Source organism: Xiphophorus couchianus, chromosome 16, assembly GCF_001444195.1.
Source record: "Xiphophorus couchianus chromosome 16, X_couchianus-1.0, whole genome shotgun sequence".
NCBI lineage: Eukaryota > Metazoa > Chordata > Actinopteri > Cyprinodontiformes > Poeciliidae > Xiphophorus > Xiphophorus couchianus.
The window spans coordinates 2,627,528-2,650,418 of NC_040243.1; the positions used below are offsets into that span (position 1 = coordinate 2,627,528).

The following is a 22,891-nucleotide window of genomic DNA, read 5'->3' on the forward strand; positions in this document are numbered from 1 at the left end:
GTGAAGCAACATCCCAGAGAAAAGGAACACGGTTCTCTGGAAGCATGTTGGTGTTATTGGCATGTTCCCTCAGAGTGATGAGGAATGAAAACTCCTGGGTTTTCTATTTAGTGAGCAGAAACCCTTTCAGGTTGTTTCTTCAAACTGGATGAAAGCTGCAAAGGTAAATAATGTAAATATAATCTTTAATGTAGCCTTATGTTTTTTTCTATGAAACTGTTGCACGCAAATCAATCCCTGCTTTGGCACAGCCTCTGTCCCCTACACTGAGTGTGAGTCTCATAGTTGTCTTCTGGATAATTTGATGTTATGCAGTCAAAGTATTACTAATATTAAATTATTTCTTAAAAAACCGGGTCCACCGAATTAACAGGCGTGAAAACAACGGCTGAAGTGGAGACCACTCCAAGACAGGAAGTGGACTATAGCGCAGGGCATTCTGGGTAGATACAAACAAAACAAACACGCATGTGCTGCCATAGTTTATCATCTTCTTGACGGTACCCCAACACACAATACCACACAAACCTGTCCATGGGGAGGCGCAGGGTTTAAGCTTGCGGCATTTACCAGGTAGTTACTGTATATTGCTTCAATGTTGAATCGTGTTTTCTCCACAAGTGAACATCACTAGAACTTATTTTGAACCCTAACGAGACGGTTGGAGGATGTTTTTACAGAGAAACCATCAACAGATTAAATTGAGGAAGGAAGGAAGGATGTTGAAGAGATCAGAGGAAGTTAGAGGGATGTGAGGGGAAGTTGTATGACAGCCATGTAGGAACACACTGTACCAAGGAATAAGGTGTGTGAATGTGTATGGCCTTGTATTTGATACATTGTAAGGGCAATTTCTTTTCAACTAATACTGCGTTGAGGAGCGACAGCTTCTTATGGGGCCCAAAGCAGAGGTCCTGTTCTTTGGGTTATGAATTAGGTTTAGGACTAATGTGTAATTTGAGATTAGGTTTACATTTTTTACCTTTAAACTTTAATATCTTCAAAACCAAAGTAGTACAAACAAAGATTTTTGCTGCACAAACATAGTCGAGTTGATTGTCACCAATTTTGTCTTATTTGAAGAAGGTGGGGGGGCAACTTCACTCAGGTGCTGTAGCCCCCACAATCATGGCAGTACTCGATACCCTTCACATGTCAGTGTTATAAATCCAGAGTGTGGAGATTTAAAAACAAACCAAGTGACTATCAGCTTTAGGAATCTATAGGTGCTCTTCTGACATTTGGATAAAGCTGCTTTTGTTTAAGGAGAGGCCGCAGAGAGGGAGCTGAATAAGTGGGAGTTATGGAGTCGTAGACTGAGTATCTTCCCACAACTCGTATCCAAGTAGATGAGTGGAAGTGAGACACGGCCAGAACAGATGGAAAGAAACTCCATATAAGGCAGCAGGATTAGGTATTGAGAAATCAGCACACTGTACATCAGCTCAGAGACTCTGCCTTCAATTCTCATATTTCACTGTAATCCCTCCTTTATGTTAATCATGCATATTTACTCATATAAAAGCTTAGAAAACAAATGTTAGACAGACATTTAGACTTGTTGATACTTTTTAAGGAGGTGGTTTTTAAGGACGTTCCTGTAATTGTAACCGTTTTTTTGCTTTTGATCAATTTTCCTTTATTTTTTCTTTGTATATCCACAATCTTTGCATCTGGGAGTTTTGTTTGGTGAGTGTCCTCTGCGCTATAGTTAAAGTTTCTGGTTGCTGACTGAGTTATTATTAAAGAGCATGTGCAGGGATTTTGAAGTGATTTATCTTAACCTCCAACTGGAATCAGTGCAGGCCTCAGCTGGGACAAAAGGAAACTGTCTAAAATGTTAACTAAGAAGAAAGGGGGTCAGACTAGGAGCTCCGGGATGAAAATTGCATTAAATGATGCAGGTGTCCAATGTAACATATCAGGGAAAATCTCTGTCTTAATCTCTTAGCAAGATTATTCACCTTGATTTTGGAAAAGTCTAACTTGCAATGGAGCAAGATAGGGTTTTGTTAAGCTACCAAGGGGACAAACTTGGGTAAATTTGACCAAAACTCAACCTAAGCTTTCTTTCATAAACTACTAATTCTGCTTTGAATGAATAAATGAATGAATCTGAATGAATTTTATTTATTTCGAACATGACAGAAGTATAAAATCCCACACATGAACAAAGAATGCAAAAGACACACAGAACAGACCAAAAGTTTGGACACACCTTTCTAATTCAATGGGTTTTCTTTATTTTCATGACTATTTATAAGGCAAGAAATCCCACTTATTAACCTGACAGGGCAGGTTGACCTATGAAGTGAAAACCATTTCAGGTGACGACCTCTTGAAGCTCATCAAGAAAATGCAGAGTGTGTGCAAAGCAGTAATCACAGCAAAAGGTTGCTACTTTGAAGAAACTAGAATATAAGGGCTATTTTCAGTTGTTTTACACTTTTTTTGTTTAGTGCATATTTCCACATGTGTTATTCATAGTTTTGATGCCTTCAGTGTGAATCTACAATGTCAATAGTCCTGAAAATAAAGGAAACTCATTGAATTAAAAGGTGTGTCCAAACTTTTGGTCTGTACTGTATTTTTCTACTACAACAATCTTAACAAGCTCGAAAAGGAGCAGGGAGAAGTAAAACTTATGAACTCCTACCCCATAAACTTATGCCATAGTTTCAGCTATAAATAAACATAGGTTGATTAATTTTCCATTTTATCTGTGCTTACATATGTCTAAATGTATTCATCCATACATCCATACCCTCACTCATTCATATGTGTTTGCCTCAATTTACACATTAGTGCTAACTCCCACCCATATTTCCATGTTGTGAAAATGACCTCTTATTTTTCCTTTTAAATTGTATTAAATTGTTACTCTTTTTGAACTCCTCATTTAACTTTTTCCATAATTTTACACCATAAATTGAAATACAACTGCATCAAAGGTCCTGTAGCTGTTTCTGATCAGAAGCTGCTCATGGGAGAAAACACAGCAGGAAGGCTCATTACTGGTGAACATCTGTTGTAGATCAGAACAACTGAAACTTTGTCTTCTTGTGATTTCCTGTTATTTTGAAACGGAAAGAATCTGCAGTGATTTCACAATCCACATCTGGCCAGAAAAACTAAATTCCTATTTTCCTCACTGCAACTCCTGGCAGAGACAAAGAGAGCTCTCATATTCCCAAATGATATGAAATCTAACAATGTTCTCTGTGTCACCAAGTGTTTTTATTCGAGTGGGTGCTGTACTGTCATGAGACGCAAATGAACCAATCACACCGTACGAGAACTGGGCTGCATATCAGCCCACCCCATCAGAACTGTACTATTAGTCGAAAACTGGACTAACCAGTCGACAGATCTCCAAGACCTGCATGTATTAAATTACATGAGTAAACGAGAGTCATGTGATCAGATGAATCAGGTGATCAGTGTTATCTGTGATTCAGGAAGGACTAAAGCATCCGCTTATACTCGCTGCAATAGCATCAATAAAATTAGCCACTCCTTTCCTTCCTTCACGTTTATGTTTTTGTTGACGTTCTTAGACTTATTTCTTTTGTTCAGTTGTGTGGAAAACAGCACCAACATGTATATTATGGGATATTTTAAACCCTTTCCGTTCCTTTTGTCAGGAGGCGGTTGCAAGGCAGCACAGAAGTTCGGGTGGTACTCGAAAATGCCAATATGGTCCCTCTGCTACCCCCTGTTGGTACGGAGGTGTTTAGATGCTTCACACCAGCCTCACTGGAGAAAATTCAGCGAAAGGATGAAGCTGAAGCAAAGGAGCAGCAAATCAGAAAGGATAAGAACATCAAGGTATGGATAATCAATCAGAGTACTATGTGACAATAACAAACCCTAATCCTGGTCTGACTGGTTTCTCTCTTACAGATAGCAAAGAAGTATCTTCCTAAACCAGCAGGTGATCTGGAGGATGGGAAGCCCCTCCCGTTGTTTTATGAAGACCAGGCCCAGGAGTTTCTCAACATCCCATTGGAGGACATGGACCCCTTCTACCAATCACACAAGGTGTTACTCTCCATTGAAATTTTCAGAGAATTCGAAAATAGTTCTCTTAAAAAAATTCAGAGCCGAATGTGGAGCAATTCCAAAATCTCAAAGTCCTAAATGTTCCATACCTAATAGAGCATTTCTACACTGAAGACCGATCAATATTGTGTGGCTTTCTAGTGTGTGCACAGCCTCTGACAGAAAATAAAACCAGAAAACTCAATCTTTCGACATTTCACCAAGTTTAAGTTATTTTCTAGCAACTGGAAAAAACAATACCTTTCTTTTTACCCAAAACATATTTATTTTCCTCCACAATAATCAATAAATATCAGACAGTATCAATAGTAACTTTACAGGTTTAGTTGGTCCAACAAATTGAACTTCCAATTATCTGTCAGATCTAATCTTTTTCATTTGACTTCTGCACTTTTTTAAACTTTCTAATTGCAATGATGTTCAAAAGTTAAAGTTAATGACTAAGAAACTTTAAAAAATTATCCAGAAAGTCAATTTAAACCCAATTCATATGATTTTTAAAACTGCAATCAAATTACCTGTGATGGTTTTCAGTCACCCTGAATAAGGTTGACTTTCAAAGATGAACATAACTCTGGTTTTGGTTTATACAAATAAATGATTTAAGTTGAATTAGGATGTAATTCCGTTTTTCCTCTGCGTCTTTGCAGACCTTTATCGTTCTCAGTAAAGGAAAAACCATCTACAGGTTCAACGCCGAACCAACTTGTTACCTGCTGAGTCCCTTCAACTTTCTGAGGATCTTCTCCATCAGGATCCTCATCCATTCATATCCTTTATGTCTTTATCATGTAACTATGATTCTTTTGAGAACACTTTTCTTAATAAGCCAATAGTTAAATTTTAAAGAGAGCAGTAGCACACTGAAAAACACAAAATCTTGCTGAGTAAAATTTGTCTAGTTTCTAGAGCAAATATCTTTATACACTTAAAATAAGACAAAACTACCTTACAGGTGACTCTTCAGCAAGATTTAGGAAATTTATTATACGAGAAATAATCTGCCAATGGAACAGGAAAATTTTCATCAATATTTAGAAATTATTGACTTTAAATAAGCTCCTAAATATTGCTGAAACGTCACTTGTAAGCTAGTTTTATCTTATTTCAAGTATACTAAAATACTTGGTAATACGTGGTAAGATCAGTGTTTTTGCAGTGTAGGTTGTACCTGTCAAAAGAAACATGGTTTTGATTTCAGATAAATGGACATGCTGAAGACTCAAGGAAATAGACAGAAGATGATATTAATGAGCTCTAATCATCAGTTGACCAACTGACATACATATTGCAAAAACCTTCCAAGGTCAATTCTGCAGAGTTGTGATAGGAATATCACATGAAACTGCAGTTTTGGACCGCCGCAGTTTTGGACCGCCGCATTTCAGGAACGCTTAACCGACTTTACCTCCAGAATGTTGGTCATAATTGAAAGCATTATGGAGACCATCTAAGTTTGTAGAGATGTGATATATTATTGTGCTCTATTATGAAAAACATGAGCAGAGCCACAACAAATAATAACAATCCCTAAACAATGTAGCCGAAACAGAACCCGGTAAGAGTAAGAACTAAACCGCAACAGACGTATAATAAACCACAAAAAAGCCAGAATGGAGTCAGAATCAAAGTCACAGGAGAACTAGGGACAGAACTGGAATAGAGCCAGAACCAGAAACCTGAAAGAAATGACTAAATAAAAGCACCATGTGACTTAGAGTAACCAATCAGCTTTCAGAACCCACTGAAAGATTATTTAGCAGCTGAAGGGTTCTTGTTGAGCTGAAAACTGGTCATTTTCCTTAAAACTAAAACTTTATTCAGTTTTTTCATCATGGCGACAATCCTGACTGACTGTGTGTTCATGACCATGAGTAACCCTCCAGCATGGAGCAAGACAGTGGAGTAAGCATACACACACACACACACACACACACACACACACACACACACACACACACACACACACACACACACACACACCGAAACACATAGACTTAGTTTATGGAAGCTCATTTCTGCCATAATACATATATAATATCAATTAATATTGGTTATCCGCCATAATATTAGCTCATATTTTCAGTTCAGTGCATCCGTACTGAAAACCAAATGCCAAAGGTGACCTATGACCTATGCAGAACATGTAAACAGATGCTCAGTATGTTGGGGTCTTGTCTCAGCTCATGTCTTCCTGTTGTTGGACAGATATGTTGTCATGGTGATCTACACGTTTGAGGTAATCATCAAAGTTTTATCCAGAGGGTTCTGTGTGGGAGACTTCACCTACCTCAGAAACCCGTGGAACTGGCTGGAGTTCATGGTCATCAACATGATGTAAGAATTAAAACATTCCTGGACAGATTGCATCCCACTCAGATTTGTTGATATTAACTTAGTTACGATGCTGAAGAACGAGAAGATAATGAGGAATGTTTCTGTTTTACAGATACCTAGCAGAGTTTGTCCACTTTGGAAATGTATCAGCACTGAGGCCATTCAGAGTTCTTCGAATCCTGAAAATCATCACAGTATTCTCTGGTCAGTATGTCCGTTTCATTACAGAAACATGCCTGGTTGTAGGAGTCATGATCTTGTTGGAACTGACAGAATAAATGCTGCGTTCAGAATGAATACAATTTGAGTGTCGGGGGAGTTTGATTTACATGCGAAGTCTATGTGGAGGCAGCTCTACGGCTCGTCTCACTGAGCATTTTAAGCATTATATGCATCTGGCGTTGCGCGCTTGAAGCACTTTGAGCGCAGCTACAAGATGGCCGACGCTGGAGCTGGAAAAATGGAACTTTTGCAGCTGGGTTTGGAGCATCAACCAATCAGAGAGACTCCACTATGTGGCGTAGCAGCCTGTAGTTGGTGTCCTGCCCGGAGATGTACACAGTGACACAGTTCACCAGATTATCATTAGCACTAAAAGCTACCCTCGTTAGCACACAGCGTGAAACTCGCCAAACTCACAACACCCCTGAATTATCCGGTGAATTCAAATACGCAGCAGAGAAGCTCAACAACAATATTTTCTTGCTTTCTGTAAATAAAGCCAAGACATTTAGATCAGAACAGCCGTTTCGCAAAATGTTCACCAATTATCAATTTAGGGCAGCATGTTTTCCAGAAGCCATATAAACAACATGTGGATAAATTATATAATGTGGCTAAGCATATCATCATGGCTTTTGTACAGTTCATTTTAGATTTTTTTTTTTTTTTTTACGTACAACTGCACCTAGAAAAAACAGATCATTCATAAACTAAACCCTACATGATTAACTGACTATTTCTAACTAATTGTTCTGTAACTTTCTCTGCAGGTTTAAGGACAATCTTTGGCGCTGTCATCCAGTCAGTGAAGAAGCTGCGTGATGCCATGCTTCTGACCTTCTTTTTTCTCAGTGTTTTTGCTCTGATTGGTTTACAGCTTTTTATGGGAGACCTCAGACAAAAATGCGTTTTTACCCTGTCAAGCGACAGCAACACATCAGGAGCTTTCAACATCAGTTCCTACGAAAACAACGGCAGTGACTTCGATTTTTACGAGTACATTAACAACCCAGGTAGCATGTCAAAGTATTTTACCTCAGAAATCACAAACATCCACCTGAAAAGATGCGAACTTCAACCTGTCCTTGTGTCTCACAGAAAATCACTACTACCCACCTGTTCAACTTGATGCCCTGCTGTGTGGAAACAGCTCTGATGCAGGGTAGCTTTAAGAAAACATTACTATTATTTTTAACATTATTGATTATGGTGATAATGATGATGATGATGGTGTATCCAGGACCTGTCCAGATGGATACATGTGTCTGAAGGCAGGGAGAAACCCAAACTATGACTATACCAGCTACGACAGTTTCAGCTGGGCGTTTCTGTCTCTGTTCAGACTCATGACTCAGGACTTCTGGGAAAATCTCTTCCACATGGTCAGTACCCAACATCTCCCTAATGCTGAGGCTAGTCCCAGCGTCATCTCACCTCTGTTTATCTACATAGACGCTGCGAGCTGCAGGTAAAACCTACATCATCTTCTTCGTGGTCGTCATCTTCCTTGGTTCCTTCTACCTCATTAATCTCATCCTGGCGGTGGTTGTCATGGCGTACGCTGAGCAAAACAGGGCCAACATCGTCAAGGCCAAACAGAGAGAAAAAGAGTATGCCCGCATCCTTAAGGAGTTAAAGAAGAGAGAAGAGAAGGTACAATGTGATGGAGAGAAAGCTTCCATCACTTTTCAGTACAAAACTGAATATTTGTTTTCTTTACATCAGACGGTCCAGAGGGCAACGCCCTTGGAGAAAAACGGCTCCGCATCACATGAGGAAGATGCTACCAGGGATGGTACACAGACACACTGATTATTTTGGTGTTGTGCAGCAATAGGTGTCTAGTTTTGGATATAAATAACCATAATAATTGCTTAGGGCAATTATTTATAAATTAGTCATTTATATTTAAACTACTGAGATAGGGCAAGACATTCAACATCAGAAAAAAATATTAGCCAAGTAGTTCAGTCTCAGTTATTGTTGACCGAGTCATAGATTTTAAAGTAATATGTGACGGCACAATTATGGAATAAATACAAAAAACCTTTCTCAAATATACAATTATAACTACAGTGATAATTAAATAAATTAAAAATCTATAAAATGGTTCCTTCTGCAGACTTCTGAGTAAAATTAGCCTCAAGGTTTATGGCCGTCCAAAAAATACCTAATAAAAAACCCAAAGCTCCTGGGACATGTAGTTGGCGTTCTCTCTGCCGGAAGGGTTTAAAGTAGTGTGCCTTCTCTGCAATGCTGCCCTCCCAAGCAATAAGTGAAAGAGGAAGATGGTTTGCGATTTTTCCCTGATACAAGTTTTCATGACATCACTAAGATTCCTCTTCCTGCTGAAGCTCCTGTCATTATTCCATTGCTGGAAGTCCAACACTGGACTTCTATTTCTTGCACTCGTATTAAGCCTTGTTCTGGTTCAGTAGGAGGTTTCTTCTTGTTAAAAGGAAAGAAGTCCACCCTACTTAAGTTTGGTCAAGATGGGGGATATCTGTGAAATCAGTCATTTGTCAACTGGCTTCATCTCAATTACAAGTACTCTAAAACTTAGCCATTCAGTTAGATTTATCTTAAATTTTCCGGAACAATCCCAAAGATTAAGTAAACCGAAGAGCAACAATAAGCAGATTAAGAAAAAAAAAGCTGTACCTGGTGCTTAATTATTCTGAGCACGGGATGTAAATGTTAACTTACTCAGCAGCTTTGTGTTTCAGACCTAGAGGACAACCAGAAGCCACGTTCTTCACGCTGGTACGTCTTTGCTGACACCTTCCTGAAGTGGGACTGTTGTGGCTGTTGCAGATGGTTGAAAAAGCTTCTGCATACTACTGTCATGGATCCATTTGTGGACGTCGCCATCACCATGTGCATTGTCCTCTACACTATCTTGATGGCCACTGAGCACTATTATATGACTGAGAAGCTTCTACAGCTTATCGAAATTGGAAACCTGGTCAGTAACAGAGAGGAGGAACTGAGTTAGAGTGCATGTAGTGAGGCCAAGTCCAAACGAAGACTGATGTTTTGTTTCAGTGTAATATTTAATGAAGTTATTTAGTTTTGGACAACAAGCTTGTAATGTTAGTGTTTAAGAGGTAAAATTATCTAACGTGTGATATTTGACCCCCAGGTGATTACAGGGATCTTAACAGCTGAGATGGTTCTCAAAATTCTGGCGATGGATCCATATCATTACTTTCAGGTCAGGATTATATTTCAAAACTAATGGCATAGTTGTGATGGTGTGCGGAAACTCCCGTGGTTACAGTCTCTTGTTGTCTTGGTTACAGGAAGGCTGGAATATCTTTGATAGCATCATCGTCACCATGAGTCTGGTGGAGCTAGGACTGGCTTATGTTTATAGTGTTGTGTGGCGGCCCCTCAGATTGGTCCGTTCATCATTTTCTCAGCATGATTAAAAAGTGACCTTGTTTCTGTATTAATCTGTCCTAATGTCTCTGTTTGCCTCCTTATGCCATGTCCAGATAAGAGTGTTTAAGCTAGCCATGTCGTGGCCGGCTTTCAAGGTGTTGATAAAGATTATCCGCAACTCTTTGAGAGCCCTGGGGAACTTGATGCTGGTTCTCGCCATCATTGTCTTCATCTTCACTGTATTTGGGATGCAGTTGTTTGAAAAGAGCTACAAAGACTGTGTCTGCCGCATTGCCCAGGACTGTGAGCTTCCTCGCTGGCACATGAGCGACTTTTTTCATGCCTTCCTCGTCATCTTCAGGATTCTGTGTGGCGAGTGGATTGAGACAATGTGGGACTGTATGCAAGTTGCAGGGAAGCCTATGTGTCTGATTGTCTACATGATGGTACTGGTGATTGGAAAACTAGTGGTAGGTCTAAGTCGCTTTCTATTCTGAGTTTGTTGTTAAATTGTTACACACAATTGTTAAACACTTTCAGGATATCAATATGTTTCTGACATTGTTTCAGGTCCTGAATCTGTTCATAGCCTTGCTGCTAAGCTCATTCAGTGGGGATAATCTTGCAGTTACAGAAGATGAAGGAGAAAATAATCTCCAGATTGTGATAAACCGGATCAGCAGGGGTACAGCAAGGACTAAGGCCTGGTTCTGGACTTTGGTGGGAAAGAAAACAAACGTAAACTCAGATGTAAATGGTGGGAACAGATACTTGTTAAAGCATAAACATTAGTTTAAGGTTTTTCTTTTGGTCTTCATAGTTATTTTTTTCTTTGTATTTTATGTTTTTAGATGTAATCTGTGAAGAAGGTGACAAGTCAAAGGAAGTTTTACCTCTGACAATTGTGAATTCAGAGCAGTCGGTGGTAAAAGTCCAAGACCCCAAAGTAACCAAAATCTGCTCTGAAGCCAAGTCTGACTCTGAGATATCTAAAAATAAAAATGATGAAGATAATGAGGAGGATGACCAAGATGAACAGCTTGCACAAGTAAAATTTGAGGTTTTGGTTCTGTTACAGACTTGATTGTGCTGTAGTGGTTTCCCTTTACATTCATAGATAATAAATGCCTCTGGAGCCTTTTAAATGCATTCAGGAAGAACCTCTTAATAAATACTGTATGTTGTTCATGCTAAGGTCTATCTTTGCTTAGGGTGATAAGTCTTTGGACTGCAGCGACATCGAGAGATTTCCTGTAATCTCCATAGTAAAAGAGGCAGAAGACACTCCTGATGATTGTTTCACAGAAAGTAAGTGAACTAACAGAAAAATGTCTACTACCTTAGAAGGTGATCATTGGACTTAAAATTAACTGGGCCCAGTGGATTATCTATAGAATAAGAACATTAAGTTATTTGCAGAAATAGTTCAAACAATGCCCCACTGTATTATAAGTCTAGTGGGCCATCGGGCTTTACCTGCTCCCCCAACAGGCGAAGCATTGTTTGTTTAGGGTTTTTATACACCAGTAACACTGACAGTAAAGGTTATAGTAAAGATTATACTGTAGTTGAGGCAATGAACTGGCCTGAGGCAGGTTTAGGGACACCAACTGCGCCGTTCCTGAACCTTCCCGTTGGCTGTAACACTTTTTAACACAAAAGCAGTGGGCTGGTGGACTGCCATAGTGCCCCTACCACTGGGCTTAGCAGGTTTTCTGGGAAAAATCCTCCTCCACGGTTTCACATTTCTTTTCATCAAGTCATTATTGTGTTTATATACATGCATATGCCTTGTTTCCTTGTTCCCACTGAGCAATACAATGTACGTCAGTGCAGTTCAGTATGCTCCTTTGTCTGCTTCCATCGTGCAATAATGGAAGCAGACATTATTGCAAGTTACAGACTTTGCAACTGTAACGACTGTAACTGACAAAAACCCTTTGTGGACACAGCTAAAATTGTCTTTGTGTGAACAGGTCCTCAGCAGGTATTTTAACAGCAGTATGAAGACCCATTCTATACAGTCGTTTAGCCCCATAAACAATAATATTTTAAACTGTATGTTTTTATTTCAGAGTGTTACAGTTGCTGTCCATGCCTGGATATAGACACATCCAAGAGCATAGGAAGGATCTGGTTATATATCAGGAAAACTTGCATCACCATCGTAGAGTCCAAGTACTTTAAGTCATTCATCATCACCGTGATCCTGCTGAGCAGTGCAGCCCTGGTAAACTCCATCAAACAATGTTTAAGATCATTTTAGCTGATCTAATCCCTTGTTGTTTATGTGTTGATGTTTGTAACATCTCAGGGTTTTACTCTGAAGCTTGTTTTATTGGTTGGTTCAATGAGGCTGAGCAGGTTTGAGCAAACTAATCTGATGGTTGGCATGGCTAGCTGTGGACTACAAGCATGGCTGACAGTGTGACTACTAACATGGCTGCTAAACAGACACAGGTGAGATGATTTGACTCTATTAACCCCTTCTAAAAAAGAGAATGTTATAAAAACAAATAACAGCAAACTAAGACCCATCTGATCCCTCTATTTTTCTGTGTAATGGAAACTCTAAAATTAAATGCTACTTGACTTTTTATTAGCTGGAGTTTGCAAAGCAGCCAACCTAGGAGCAGCATTCCTTTTCTTTGGAACTGATTGCCTGTAAAGGGAAGACTGCAGATCTTTCCTTCTGCAGTAGTGCTAAGAGGGTTCCCACCTGGGGTGCACCGATTTATCGGACAGCCGATTTACTTCATTTTGAGAGTTCGGCTTCTCAAAATGCCAAACTTACCTACCTCAGCAAGGACCTAAAAATCTACCACTGTCCTCTTTTGTCACCCCACTGTTGCAGTGACTTTCTTGCTATTATTTAGCAATATTTTAGACAAAAAAAATGGGTATTGACCAAAATAGAAATGGGCATTCCAGGCTTTTTAAAAATCGGTAATCTGTGATTGTCCAGAAAACTGCAATCTGTGCACCCCTAGTTCCCACTGCACGCATTCATACATATTAAGGTATATTTGGTGTTTGAACAATTATAATAGGCAGTTATAAGAGATTTTAGAGAGGGGTCATAATTGAAGTCACAGATTTTAGCTAGTCATGGAGATTTGTGATTCGTAACCAATGAGAACCCCAGGGGTATACCGTATTGTAGACCTAAATATGCCAGGGGAATGAATAACTCTGGGCTTATCTGTGTCAACAAATGTTCAAGATATTTTTTATTTCTTAGTCTTGTTGTAGGTTCATGATTGGCTCTCAGGTCAGCCTTCTTTAAATTAAATCTCTTCTGTGATTTTCAATAGGGCTTGGTACCAATTCTTAGAACATGGGTCTGATAGAACATCCTCACTCCAATGTGTCTTCCATTTGGCATCTATCTCTGACACTACTAGATGACAGTTGTGAATATCAAACCATAACAGATTAAATGAATGAGATTTATCCATTAAAAACCTGCCAATGCACTAATTGTCCAGCTGGTAACACCAAATTTTGTTAACAGGCCTTTGAGGACATCTACATTGAGCAGCGCCAGGACATCAAGATAATTCTGGAATATGCAGATCAGGTTTTCAACTTTGTGTTTGTGGTGGAGATAATTCTCAAGTTGGGTGCCTACGGATGTAAAACCTTCTTCTCCAGTGCCTGGTGCTGGTTGGATTTCCTCATTGCAGATGTAAGAACTGCCATTAATCTTTCTGTGAAGGCATATATACTCCTTCATATCTTCACCAAGAGCCTTCCTGTAAAGGTTTAACTCATCTACAGAAGTTATTTTTCAGGTTTCTCTGGTGTTACTGTCAGCAAGCATCCTGGGATACTCTGAGCTGGGAGCTATCAAATCTCTGAGGACTCTGAGAGCATTGAGACCCCTAAGAGTCTTGTCTTGCTTTGAGGGCTTGAGGGTAAGACTGGCAGTTTAAATAGTGATAGATTATTTTTTGAATGATTTAGCATTTCACTCACTGCTGCTATATCTACTGGCCTGTAGGTGATGGTTAATGAATTGGTTGGAGCCATCCCCTCCATCTTCAACGTGCTGCTAATCTGTCTGGTCCTCTGGCTCATCTTTAGCATCATGGGTGTGAACCTGTTTGCAGGGAAGTTTTTTTACTGCTTCAACGAAACATCAGAGGAGTATTTCTCTCCTGAGGAAGTCAACAATAAATCCCAGTGTCTCGATTTGTTTGAGAAGGGCTTCTCCGAGGTTCGCTGGAAGATCTCAAAGATCAACTTTGACAGCGTTGTGATGGGCTGCCTGTCTCTGCTGCAAGTGGTCAGTCAGAAAGCCAACATTAAGGGAAATATACCGATTTACTGAACTCACATGGTTTGAAATTTGAAAAATTGTTGTTTTTGTTTTCTTCAGTCCACATTTAAAGGCTGGCTGGACATCATGTATTCAGCGGTGGACTCCAGAGAGGTCAGAACTTCTCGTACTGGTGCTGGTACAGTTCCTGGTCTTGTTTAGCATTTCCCCTAGTATATCATAAACCTGTTGGACAATTTCCATATTATGATACCTGATCATGCACTTGTACATTGTATAATGGATTATCCACGCCACTTTTCACTCAAAATCGTCTGTTTGGAAGGTGCTCTTGTTGAACAGGTTTGCATGAATATTGCACCAATGTACGCATCAAGTATAAAATCCTGACTGGTTTGCTTGGTTCGGCGCAAGTAGTGGTCACGCTTAGAGGTTCACGTTGAGAGTGCAGTGAGACTAACGTGAGCACATATGCATATCTCACACGCTCACTCAATACATTTTCTGGCACACGACTGGGTCCAAGTCTGTGCTTGGAACCTGACAAAGCTTGTTCAATTTAATGAATTAATAAATTACTCTATCGATCCCAAAGGGATCTTAAATGATGTTGTAACTCATTATTCAAGGTTCTACAAGGAGTTGTTGTAGAGGCTAATGGTTGTGGGCAGGAAGGATCTGCTGTAGCAGTCTGAATTACTGAAGGCAGCGTTATTTTACGTTTTATAAGGTCTCAGGGTTGTCATTATTTAAATGAGCAACACCATCAACCAATCACAAATAAGTGTTTTTCATCCAATCAGTGTATTGTTTGCAAATACAGCATTGGCTTAAATAAAAGACAACCAACCACAATAAGCAAATTAAACTACTGCAACAAGACAGACATATCTAAAGAAAAAGGTAGGATTTTTGGAAATACACTTAAATTTTGGACCATAAGAACGTTTAGTTAAGCATAAAAATACTTGTCATTGTCCATTTTAGGTAATATTTTATATATTTTATTTTACTTTGAAATATCCCCAGGATTACATTGTTTGTTTTACGATCCATTGGCTGATAACTTAATTAGGATTTGACTTAAGTGCAAAAAAAACCCTATTGATATTAAGTAGTGTATTTTTCTTTATGTCTTCCTGTTTGAAACTCTGTAGGTAATAATAATTTTTAATATTTTCCAATAACATAATTACCTAGTCATATTCTCAAATTTCCGGTCAACTTTTAACAGTTTTCAACACAAACACACAGTAGGCCACTGTTGGACTGCTGTAGCGCCCCGGCCAAGTTTTACCAGGACTTGATGATTTATTGATGTTCATGCTATTGCTTTATTAGCACTGGAATTGGTGTTGAACATGATAAAACTGTTGACGGTGTATTAACTTCTATGTTGTCCCTGGTTACCCGGATTTAGGTGGAGGCCCAGCCAATGTATGAGAGCAACCTGTACATGTACATGTACTTTGTCTGCTTCATCATCTTTGGCTCCTTCTTTCCTTTCTGCCTCTTCATCACCTCACTCATCAACTTCAACCAGTGTAAACCAAAGATAAGTTTCTTCTCTATGGGCACTTCTCCATTAGAGCAGATTTAACCGGTTCTGCCAAAGTCAACCTTGACCAGATTCATCTCCATTAGCAGATCCCATGCAGCTGTTCTCCATTTTTCACACCCACTTAAAGGTGTGAAAAGGTACAAGTCACGCAGAAGCGACTTAATTGACACAGATGGCATTCGTTGGTTGGTCCAAATTGAGGAACAGCGGTCTAGGGGACATGTCATTGACTGAAAGAGAGCACCACAGTGTGGAGGAGTGTAATTATGAGTTTAATCTTTTGGAGCCAATAACCGTATAAGTAGCACAGCTCTCTAATGAACAACAGTAATGAAGAAGCAAGAAACGATACAGCTCTGGTCAGCAATCTGTCAGAGTTATAGTTTTGTGCCGATCATGCATTTTATTCTTTGCTTGGAATTTTCCTTGAAATAAATTTCGTGAGTGGACATTGGTGTACATCTTTTGACTGCATCACCAAAATCCAAAAGGTTGAACATCTAAAAAAATTAAATGCTACACTATATATACGTAGATTTGTACGCATAGGAAAAATAATCAGTTGAACTGGATTATTTTCATTTTATTTTGTTTCTATAAGACAAAATAAAATATCTAGGATTATCTGAAAGTTCATCAAACCACAAGCTCAAAGTTCTGCATTGCTGAGTGTTGCAACAAATATCATCATTGGAGAGCCGATGACAACTGGTGCTTATTCGCTGCCCGCCCAAAACAGTGATGCACCTGTCCCTTATGTACTGGGGTACAACCAACCCAGATAGTAAGCAGTTAGATCGAGACTTGGCAGTGGAAAAATTACTAATGAATCAATAATGAGCAATTTTCTGTTTCCCTCTGTCAGTCATTTAATATTTATGTCTGTGTGTTTACCCTATAGAAATAGAACCCCCGATAAAATGGATCCCCAGAGAACCTCCTTCCCGACCGACAGTATGTTTACAGATCTTCTGTAGACCTCTAATAAAACCAAACTGTTAACACTGGTCGAATTTTGAACAACTTGACTTCTGTTTCTCTCTAGAACAAGTTTCAGGGTCTAGTCTTCGACCTTGTGACCAATCCATTTTTTGACATTCTCATCATGGTGTTGATCTGCCTTTATACGTTGGCGATGATGGTGGAAACAGACGAGCAGAGTCCTGAGAAGGAAGAAATCCTGTACTGGGTCAACCTCGTTTTCATCATGATCTTCAGCATAGAGTGCTGTCTCAAAATTATCGCTCTACGAAAGCACTACTGTTATGATGGGTGGAACATATTTGAACTTGTGGTGGTTATACTGTGTATTGTTGGTAAGGAGGAAGCACATTTGAAGGTTTTCTTAAACAAACTATTTTGCTTTTCAATTAGAGAAAGAACAATATATTTCTACCTCCCTTTTCTCTGTCCTTTCTCTTTCTCAGGTTTTGTTGTTGCTGATATCATCGAGAAGTACTTCGTTTCTCCCACTCTCTTCCGTGTGATCCGACTGGCTCGCATTGGCCTGATCCTTCGTCTCATTCGCAGAGCTAAGGGAATTAGAAAGCTGTTGTTTGCATTAGGAAAGTCTCTTCCAGCTGTATTCAACCTATGCATCCTCCTCTTCATCATCATGTTTGTCTTCTCCATCTTTGGGATGTCTAATTTTGCTTACGTGAAGAAGGACAGCATGATTGATGACATGATTAACTTTGAAACCTTTGGGAACAGTATGATCTCCATGTTTACGATCACCACATTAGCTGGATGGGACGGTCTTCTCTCTCCCATCTTGAACACACCTCCAGACTGTGATCCAGACTTTGAAAACCCAGGCACATCTGTCAGGGGCAACTGTGCCAGCCCTGCAGCAGGTATTGTCTTCTTTACTTTGTATGTCATTGTGTCCTTTCTGGTGGTGGTCAATATACACATCACCATCATCCTGGAGATATTTAACGCCGCCGCAGAGGAGAGTACCAACAAACTATCTGAGTATGACATTGACATGTTCTATAAAACCTGGGAGAAGTTTGACCCACAAGCTTCGCAATTTATTCACTACAGGTGAGTCCCAGCAGGTGAATCACCTCCTGTGAGACTTGGCTTCTTGTCCTGGTGAACCTGATTGTTATATGATGTGTTTCACAGTGAGCTGTCGGATCTCTATGATGCTCTACCGTATCCTCTCAGGATTCCCAAACCCAACACCATCAACCTGTTACAAATGGACCTGCCTTTGGTTCAAGGAGACAGGGTCCACTGTCTGGACGTCCTGCTAGCTCTCACTGAAGAGGTAACATCATCATATAATCTTTTCTCTAGCAGGCAGATTGCTGCAGACCGTAAACAGGTTGCTCAAAGGGTTTTGTTTGGTTGACACTGCAGTGTGAAAAAGAACTGCAGCGGTTGAAAATGTAACTAATGTTGCAAATGAACCGGGTCTATCGGACAATCAAGTGTGAAAACACTAGAGGTGGGAATCGAGTTACTTGATTATGCTACAAAATGGCACTATGTGCCTGGGAAAACAGTCTTTAAGACTGATCGGAGCTTAAAATACCCATGCTAACCTGTACTTTTGCAGGAAATGTAAGGGTATAACACTTGCATGTGCTTCTGTAGCTGGGATTTGCAGGACATCTGACCTTTGCAGCAGTTAGAGATGTGTGTCTTAGTGACTGTGGTGTTTTGGGGCGTAGTATAATGTAGTATAACGTAAAATAGCGTAGCGTAATACAGCACAGTGCAATGCAATGTAAAGTAGCAATCCTTCAAAGCCGCCACTTTTATACCATCAGGGTGAACTGACAGTATAAAAGTTGATTATCTTCTAGATCATTCATGCTTTGTGAAGACTACATACTTTGTCCTTCAACAACTTTCTTGATCTTTTAGAGGTGATTGGTAAACTGATTCTTTGGACACATGAAGCCAGGAATATCTTTCATTGATTGACTAATTGATTGATTGAGATTGATCTGTAATTTTATTGATTCCCAGACAAAATCAATACAATTCTGGGTACTCTCTTTAATCAATATAAAGTTTTAACTTACAACTGGTCTGAATTTGTGGTTAAAAATCTTTTACACTTCTGTAAAAATTGGAAGCTAAAAAGTGTGACAGCTTGTTCTGTTAACATTCTTTTTGTAATAATTTCAGGTTTTTGGTGAATCTCAGGCAACGGAGGAACTAAAGTCTACCGTGGAGTGGAAGTTCATGGCCAACATTGCTTCAGAGGTTTTATCAAAATCTTATTTCTGTTTCAGTCTTGACTTATCTAAGTTATCTTTCATAGAGAGTACAAAATATTTAAAAGATCATTTATCCAACTGCATTAATGTAGTTATTTCCTTTTTCAGGAGAGTTTAAGACCAATCGTCAGCACCTTTCGAAAGAAACACGAGGAGATGGCAGCGACAGCGATCCAGAGAGCCTACAGGAGACACGTTCAGCAGCGAGTGAACAAGCAGGAGTCCTACCAGTAAAGGGAAAAGCCAGAGGGACAGGCGGCCAGGGGGACAATCTGTCTCCACCAGAGACAGAGGGATTTCTCTGTAAACCAATGGATCAGCTGTACGGAGGCAGTGTTAAAACTCTTTAACAGAAGGCCTGCCTTTTACCAAATGAGAAAAGTAATTCCAAACTTTAGATACCCTATAACTGAGAAAAAAACTGACCTTTAGTTAGGAAGATAAAACGCTTAACTTTGGTGAGTTAAGTAAGAACGAAACTGCATATTTGATTTAAAGTAGTGGGTGAAATGCTTTGTTATTGACTCCTTGCAACGTGACGTGATGCGTGCAAGATCCCGCCCTCATCTCCCTGCTGGAGGACAAAAAGCTGCTCGCCGATGTGACTACCATTGGTTTTAACTGTCAAGTTGTCAACATGCCACACTAAATCTTAAATGTACAGATGATATTTAAAAGCAAAATGGACACAGTATTTTACTACTAATTGTCAACTCTATCACAACTAGATAACAAGGTCAGAAAAAATTTTAAGTAGGAGAAATAAAATAGCAAGGGACAGGGAAGTAGATACGTTATGCTAGCTTGACTTTGACAACCGTAACATGTAGATGTGGCGTGGAATGTGGTGTGTTTCGGTTCAGTTAAAAATGAATAAAAGGCGACCTAAACATCATCAGATCATCAGTAGAGCAGGGGTTTAACTTAGCTAATCAACCACTGCGGTGCTAGATTAGCTAATAGCACCGGTAGCTAATCTACCACAACGATCAATTCTTAATCGGAAATTAAACATCAAGCCTAAAGTCATAAAGCTCTAACAGACTGAATGTTCCGCTCTTTAAGTGTTTTTCAGTGTTGAATCCTCAAACATGTAGTGGCGTTATTGTCAGTTGCTATGGTAATGAACCTATGTGTAGCGTAGCCGACACAGAGAGAGAGAAAAAATGGTTTTGAGTTATCCTTCAGTGGGTTTTTTTGTGTTATTTTCCCTTTGATGTGGCTCATGGCACTAAATTAATAATACTTGCATCTTCAGGTTTCATTTTGTTGATGGAATTGTTCTATTGCTGCAGCGCAGCTATGGACCCCATGTAAGAATCACCTTTTTGACTCCAGCATTGTGCGCATGTGCAAAATTTCTGGATGTCAGTAATAATGTGCAAGGAGTCTGCAGCCTCCTAACTTACATAAATCTTGTAAAGAAAAATCTGTAAGAATCTGTAAATTCTTAAACAGAGAAGCATAAAGACAATGATAATCTGAACAAGTTGAAATTCTAACAAATCTCTTTTAAAGATCCAAAATTTTATGCAATGGTGCTTCCCCAAATGATATTGCAATATTGGTATATCACACTGTAATACAATAATACATAATAATAAAGTGCAAACATTCAGCAGTGATATAATGACAAACACTCTTTCTTTTACCAATCGATTTATGCATTTTTCTACAAATTCAATTAACTTCAGCTCTCATCAACAATAACTCGAAGAAATGTTGTTGAAGCAGAATACTTTTTGAAAGATTTGATACTCCACCAAACTTGTATTTAACAAAAGTTGTTTTGATTTAAACCACTTTTCCATTTTAGCAAGAAGTTGAAACATTTTAATTAACATATGAACTTCATATCTGTTTTTGATTTAATTTTTTTATAGACAATTGTGTTCCTTTGTAACTGTGCATTGTTTTTTCAGATGTTTCTGTTGAATGCAAGACATACATATGACAAAAAAACAAAGAATTGTATGACTTCTGGCCAGATGAACCACCTTTGTAATGCCTTAATTAGTGGTTGTCTTAGACTTAAAGGAAAGTATTAACCTATTCTTGTAGTTTTTAACTTGTATGAAGAAATTGGTTTTATACTTTTAATTCATACTCAGCTAACTGTGAACTAATCATGTAAACTAATCATTGAATTAATCATTCCATTATCTTGTTTGTTACTGGAATTTTGTTGTATTTATCTATATACCCTCCAATTACAATTGGACAATTACATTGTTATAAATCCTGTATCAGTTGTTGTTTGCAGAAATGCATGTAGCTTTCACTTGTTATTGTAGTTATCCAATATTTCATGCATAATTTTGTCTACCATTATTTTTCAGTAAGCATTAAACACATTGTTTAAACCTTACCCAGATTTTGGATATTAGCACTTGTTCAACATGCAAGCACAGACTGGAATATGTATTTATTAATATTATTACGACAATTAAATCACGAAGTTATGAAAATTAAAAGTTATTGTACTTACACTGTAATATATAGTGCACTGCAGAAAGCTCGCTGTAATGGCTCCTTCTGTGTTTTCTTATAAATAATCTTCTTCACGGCTAGGCATCGACATACAAAGAAAGTAATAGTAGTTCAGTGAACAGAAGTACTGTAAAATGTTATTCTTCTAAAATTTTAGAACAAGATTTTCCCCGGTAAATCTTTCTAAATTACTATCAGCACAACGGCAAAGAATTGTGTATTATCCGACGCTAATTAGCATTAGCTTAGCTTAACGGCTGCTAATGCTGTTAACATGTTTCAAAACCGTTATCAACGTTATAAACTGAGCAACAGCGCATGCTAAATTAGTTCTTACTATTAGCTAAAAATACAAGCTTACCTGTGTGAGTGTTTTGTTTTGTTAAGTTTTGAGCAAAATTCTTGAAGTCCAGAACCACCTAGTTTAGTTACTGGTATCCAACCGAATGGCGAGTTAACGGTTTTTATGAGGTCGTGCTAGCACAGCAGGTCGAAAAAATGGAGGAGCAAATACTCAACAAAAAAGTCTTACATTTTGAGATTAATCTAAGAAAATTTCTGGAAAAACATATACATTTTGGAAAATTTTAACTTTATTTGCTGAGTTTCAAAAGTCAGAAATGTTCAACTTTGAAACTCAGATATAAAAATAAAACAATTCTACAAAATCTTTGCAAAATTTCAACTTTTGAAACTGAGTAATTTTTTTTTTCTAAAACAAAAGGAAAGAAAATTTTGAGATTAATCTCAAGTATATTTTTTCTAGGAAATTTTCAAATTTTGAAACTCAGAAATTTCCAAGCTTTTTCTTGAAAATTTCCAAGATTAATCTCAAAATGTATGACTTTTTGGTTTAAATTTAATAATTTTTTGTACAATGGTCCTAATACATCACTGTAGTTTTGCAAGTTGTTGCATTATTATTGTTGTTATTTTTCATAATGGAATTTCGTGCCATTTGCAAAAAAAGAATAGAAAATACATTTATTTCTCTTGAAATTGCAGGGAAAGTAAAAGGGCTTCAGAAAAATAAATACTCAAGTAAGGAACAAAAGTAGAAATATCTTCTTGCACTTAAGTATTTTTACTTCAGTCCCCGAGTCATCGCTGTGTTGACTGGAAACGACGTGTCTCTTTCCACAGGTGATAATAACGAGCTGTGATGTCATCTCTTGGTGTTTATTTTTAGTTTTTTTAGCTGACTGAAACAAGTTCACACAAAATATTCAGTTACAACCAAATCGTATCAAACACTCATTAAAAGTGATATTTTTTTTGCATTTTTAAGAACTAAATATACCATAAGTTTACACT

The 22,891-nt window shown here is 38.5% G+C and overlaps 1 protein-coding gene and 1 long non-coding RNA gene across 2 annotated transcripts; one reads left to right on the forward strand and one right to left on the reverse strand.

The window, feature by feature from the left end:
- Window positions 1–1,538: 1,538 nt before the first annotated feature.
- LOC114159493 (sodium channel protein type 4 subunit alpha B-like) lies at window positions 1,539–21,455 on the forward strand. Its single transcript, XM_028041457.1, has 30 exons — window positions 1,539–1,689; window positions 3,645–3,828; window positions 3,904–4,041; window positions 4,713–4,831; window positions 5,878–5,967; window positions 6,271–6,399; window positions 6,512–6,603; window positions 7,392–7,634; window positions 7,720–7,783; window positions 7,862–8,003; window positions 8,074–8,416; window positions 9,348–9,586; window positions 9,764–9,835; window positions 9,924–10,022; window positions 10,119–10,475; window positions 10,576–10,762; window positions 10,857–11,053; window positions 11,217–11,313; window positions 12,081–12,235; window positions 13,520–13,693; window positions 13,800–13,922; window positions 14,009–14,293; window positions 14,387–14,440; window positions 15,708–15,842; window positions 16,743–16,802; window positions 16,894–17,164; window positions 17,276–17,897; window positions 17,982–18,126; window positions 18,996–19,073; window positions 19,196–21,455. The coding sequence occupies exons 2-30, from the start codon at window positions 3,697–3,699 to the stop codon at window positions 19,319–19,321; spliced, it is 4,968 nt and encodes a 1,655-aa protein (XP_027897258.1). The 5' UTR covers window positions 1,539–1,689; window positions 3,645–3,696; the 3' UTR covers window positions 19,322–21,455.
- LOC114159495 (uncharacterized) lies at window positions 20,960–22,154 on the reverse strand. The gene is made up of 2 exons (XR_003598592.1): window positions 21,939–22,154; window positions 20,960–21,646 (listed from the first exon to the last, which is right to left on the reverse strand). It is a non-coding gene; the product is annotated as an uncharacterized LOC114159495 (long non-coding RNA).
- Window positions 22,155–22,891: the final 737 nt, after the last annotated feature.

Excerpts from the sequence above, each read along its gene's own strand:
- LOC114159493 (XM_028041457.1), top strand. The coding sequence starts at position 3,697 with ATGGTCCCTCTGCTACCCCCTGTTGGTACGGAGGTGTTTAGATGCTTC. Across the intron at positions 4,042-4,712 it reads CCTTCTACCAATCACACAAG|ACCTTTATCGTTCTCAGTAA; the intron begins GTGTTACTCTCC and ends GCGTCTTTGCAG. Across the intron at positions 10,476-10,575 it reads TGGTGATTGGAAAACTAGTG|GTCCTGAATCTGTTCATAGC; the intron begins GTAGGTCTAAGT and ends ACATTGTTTCAG.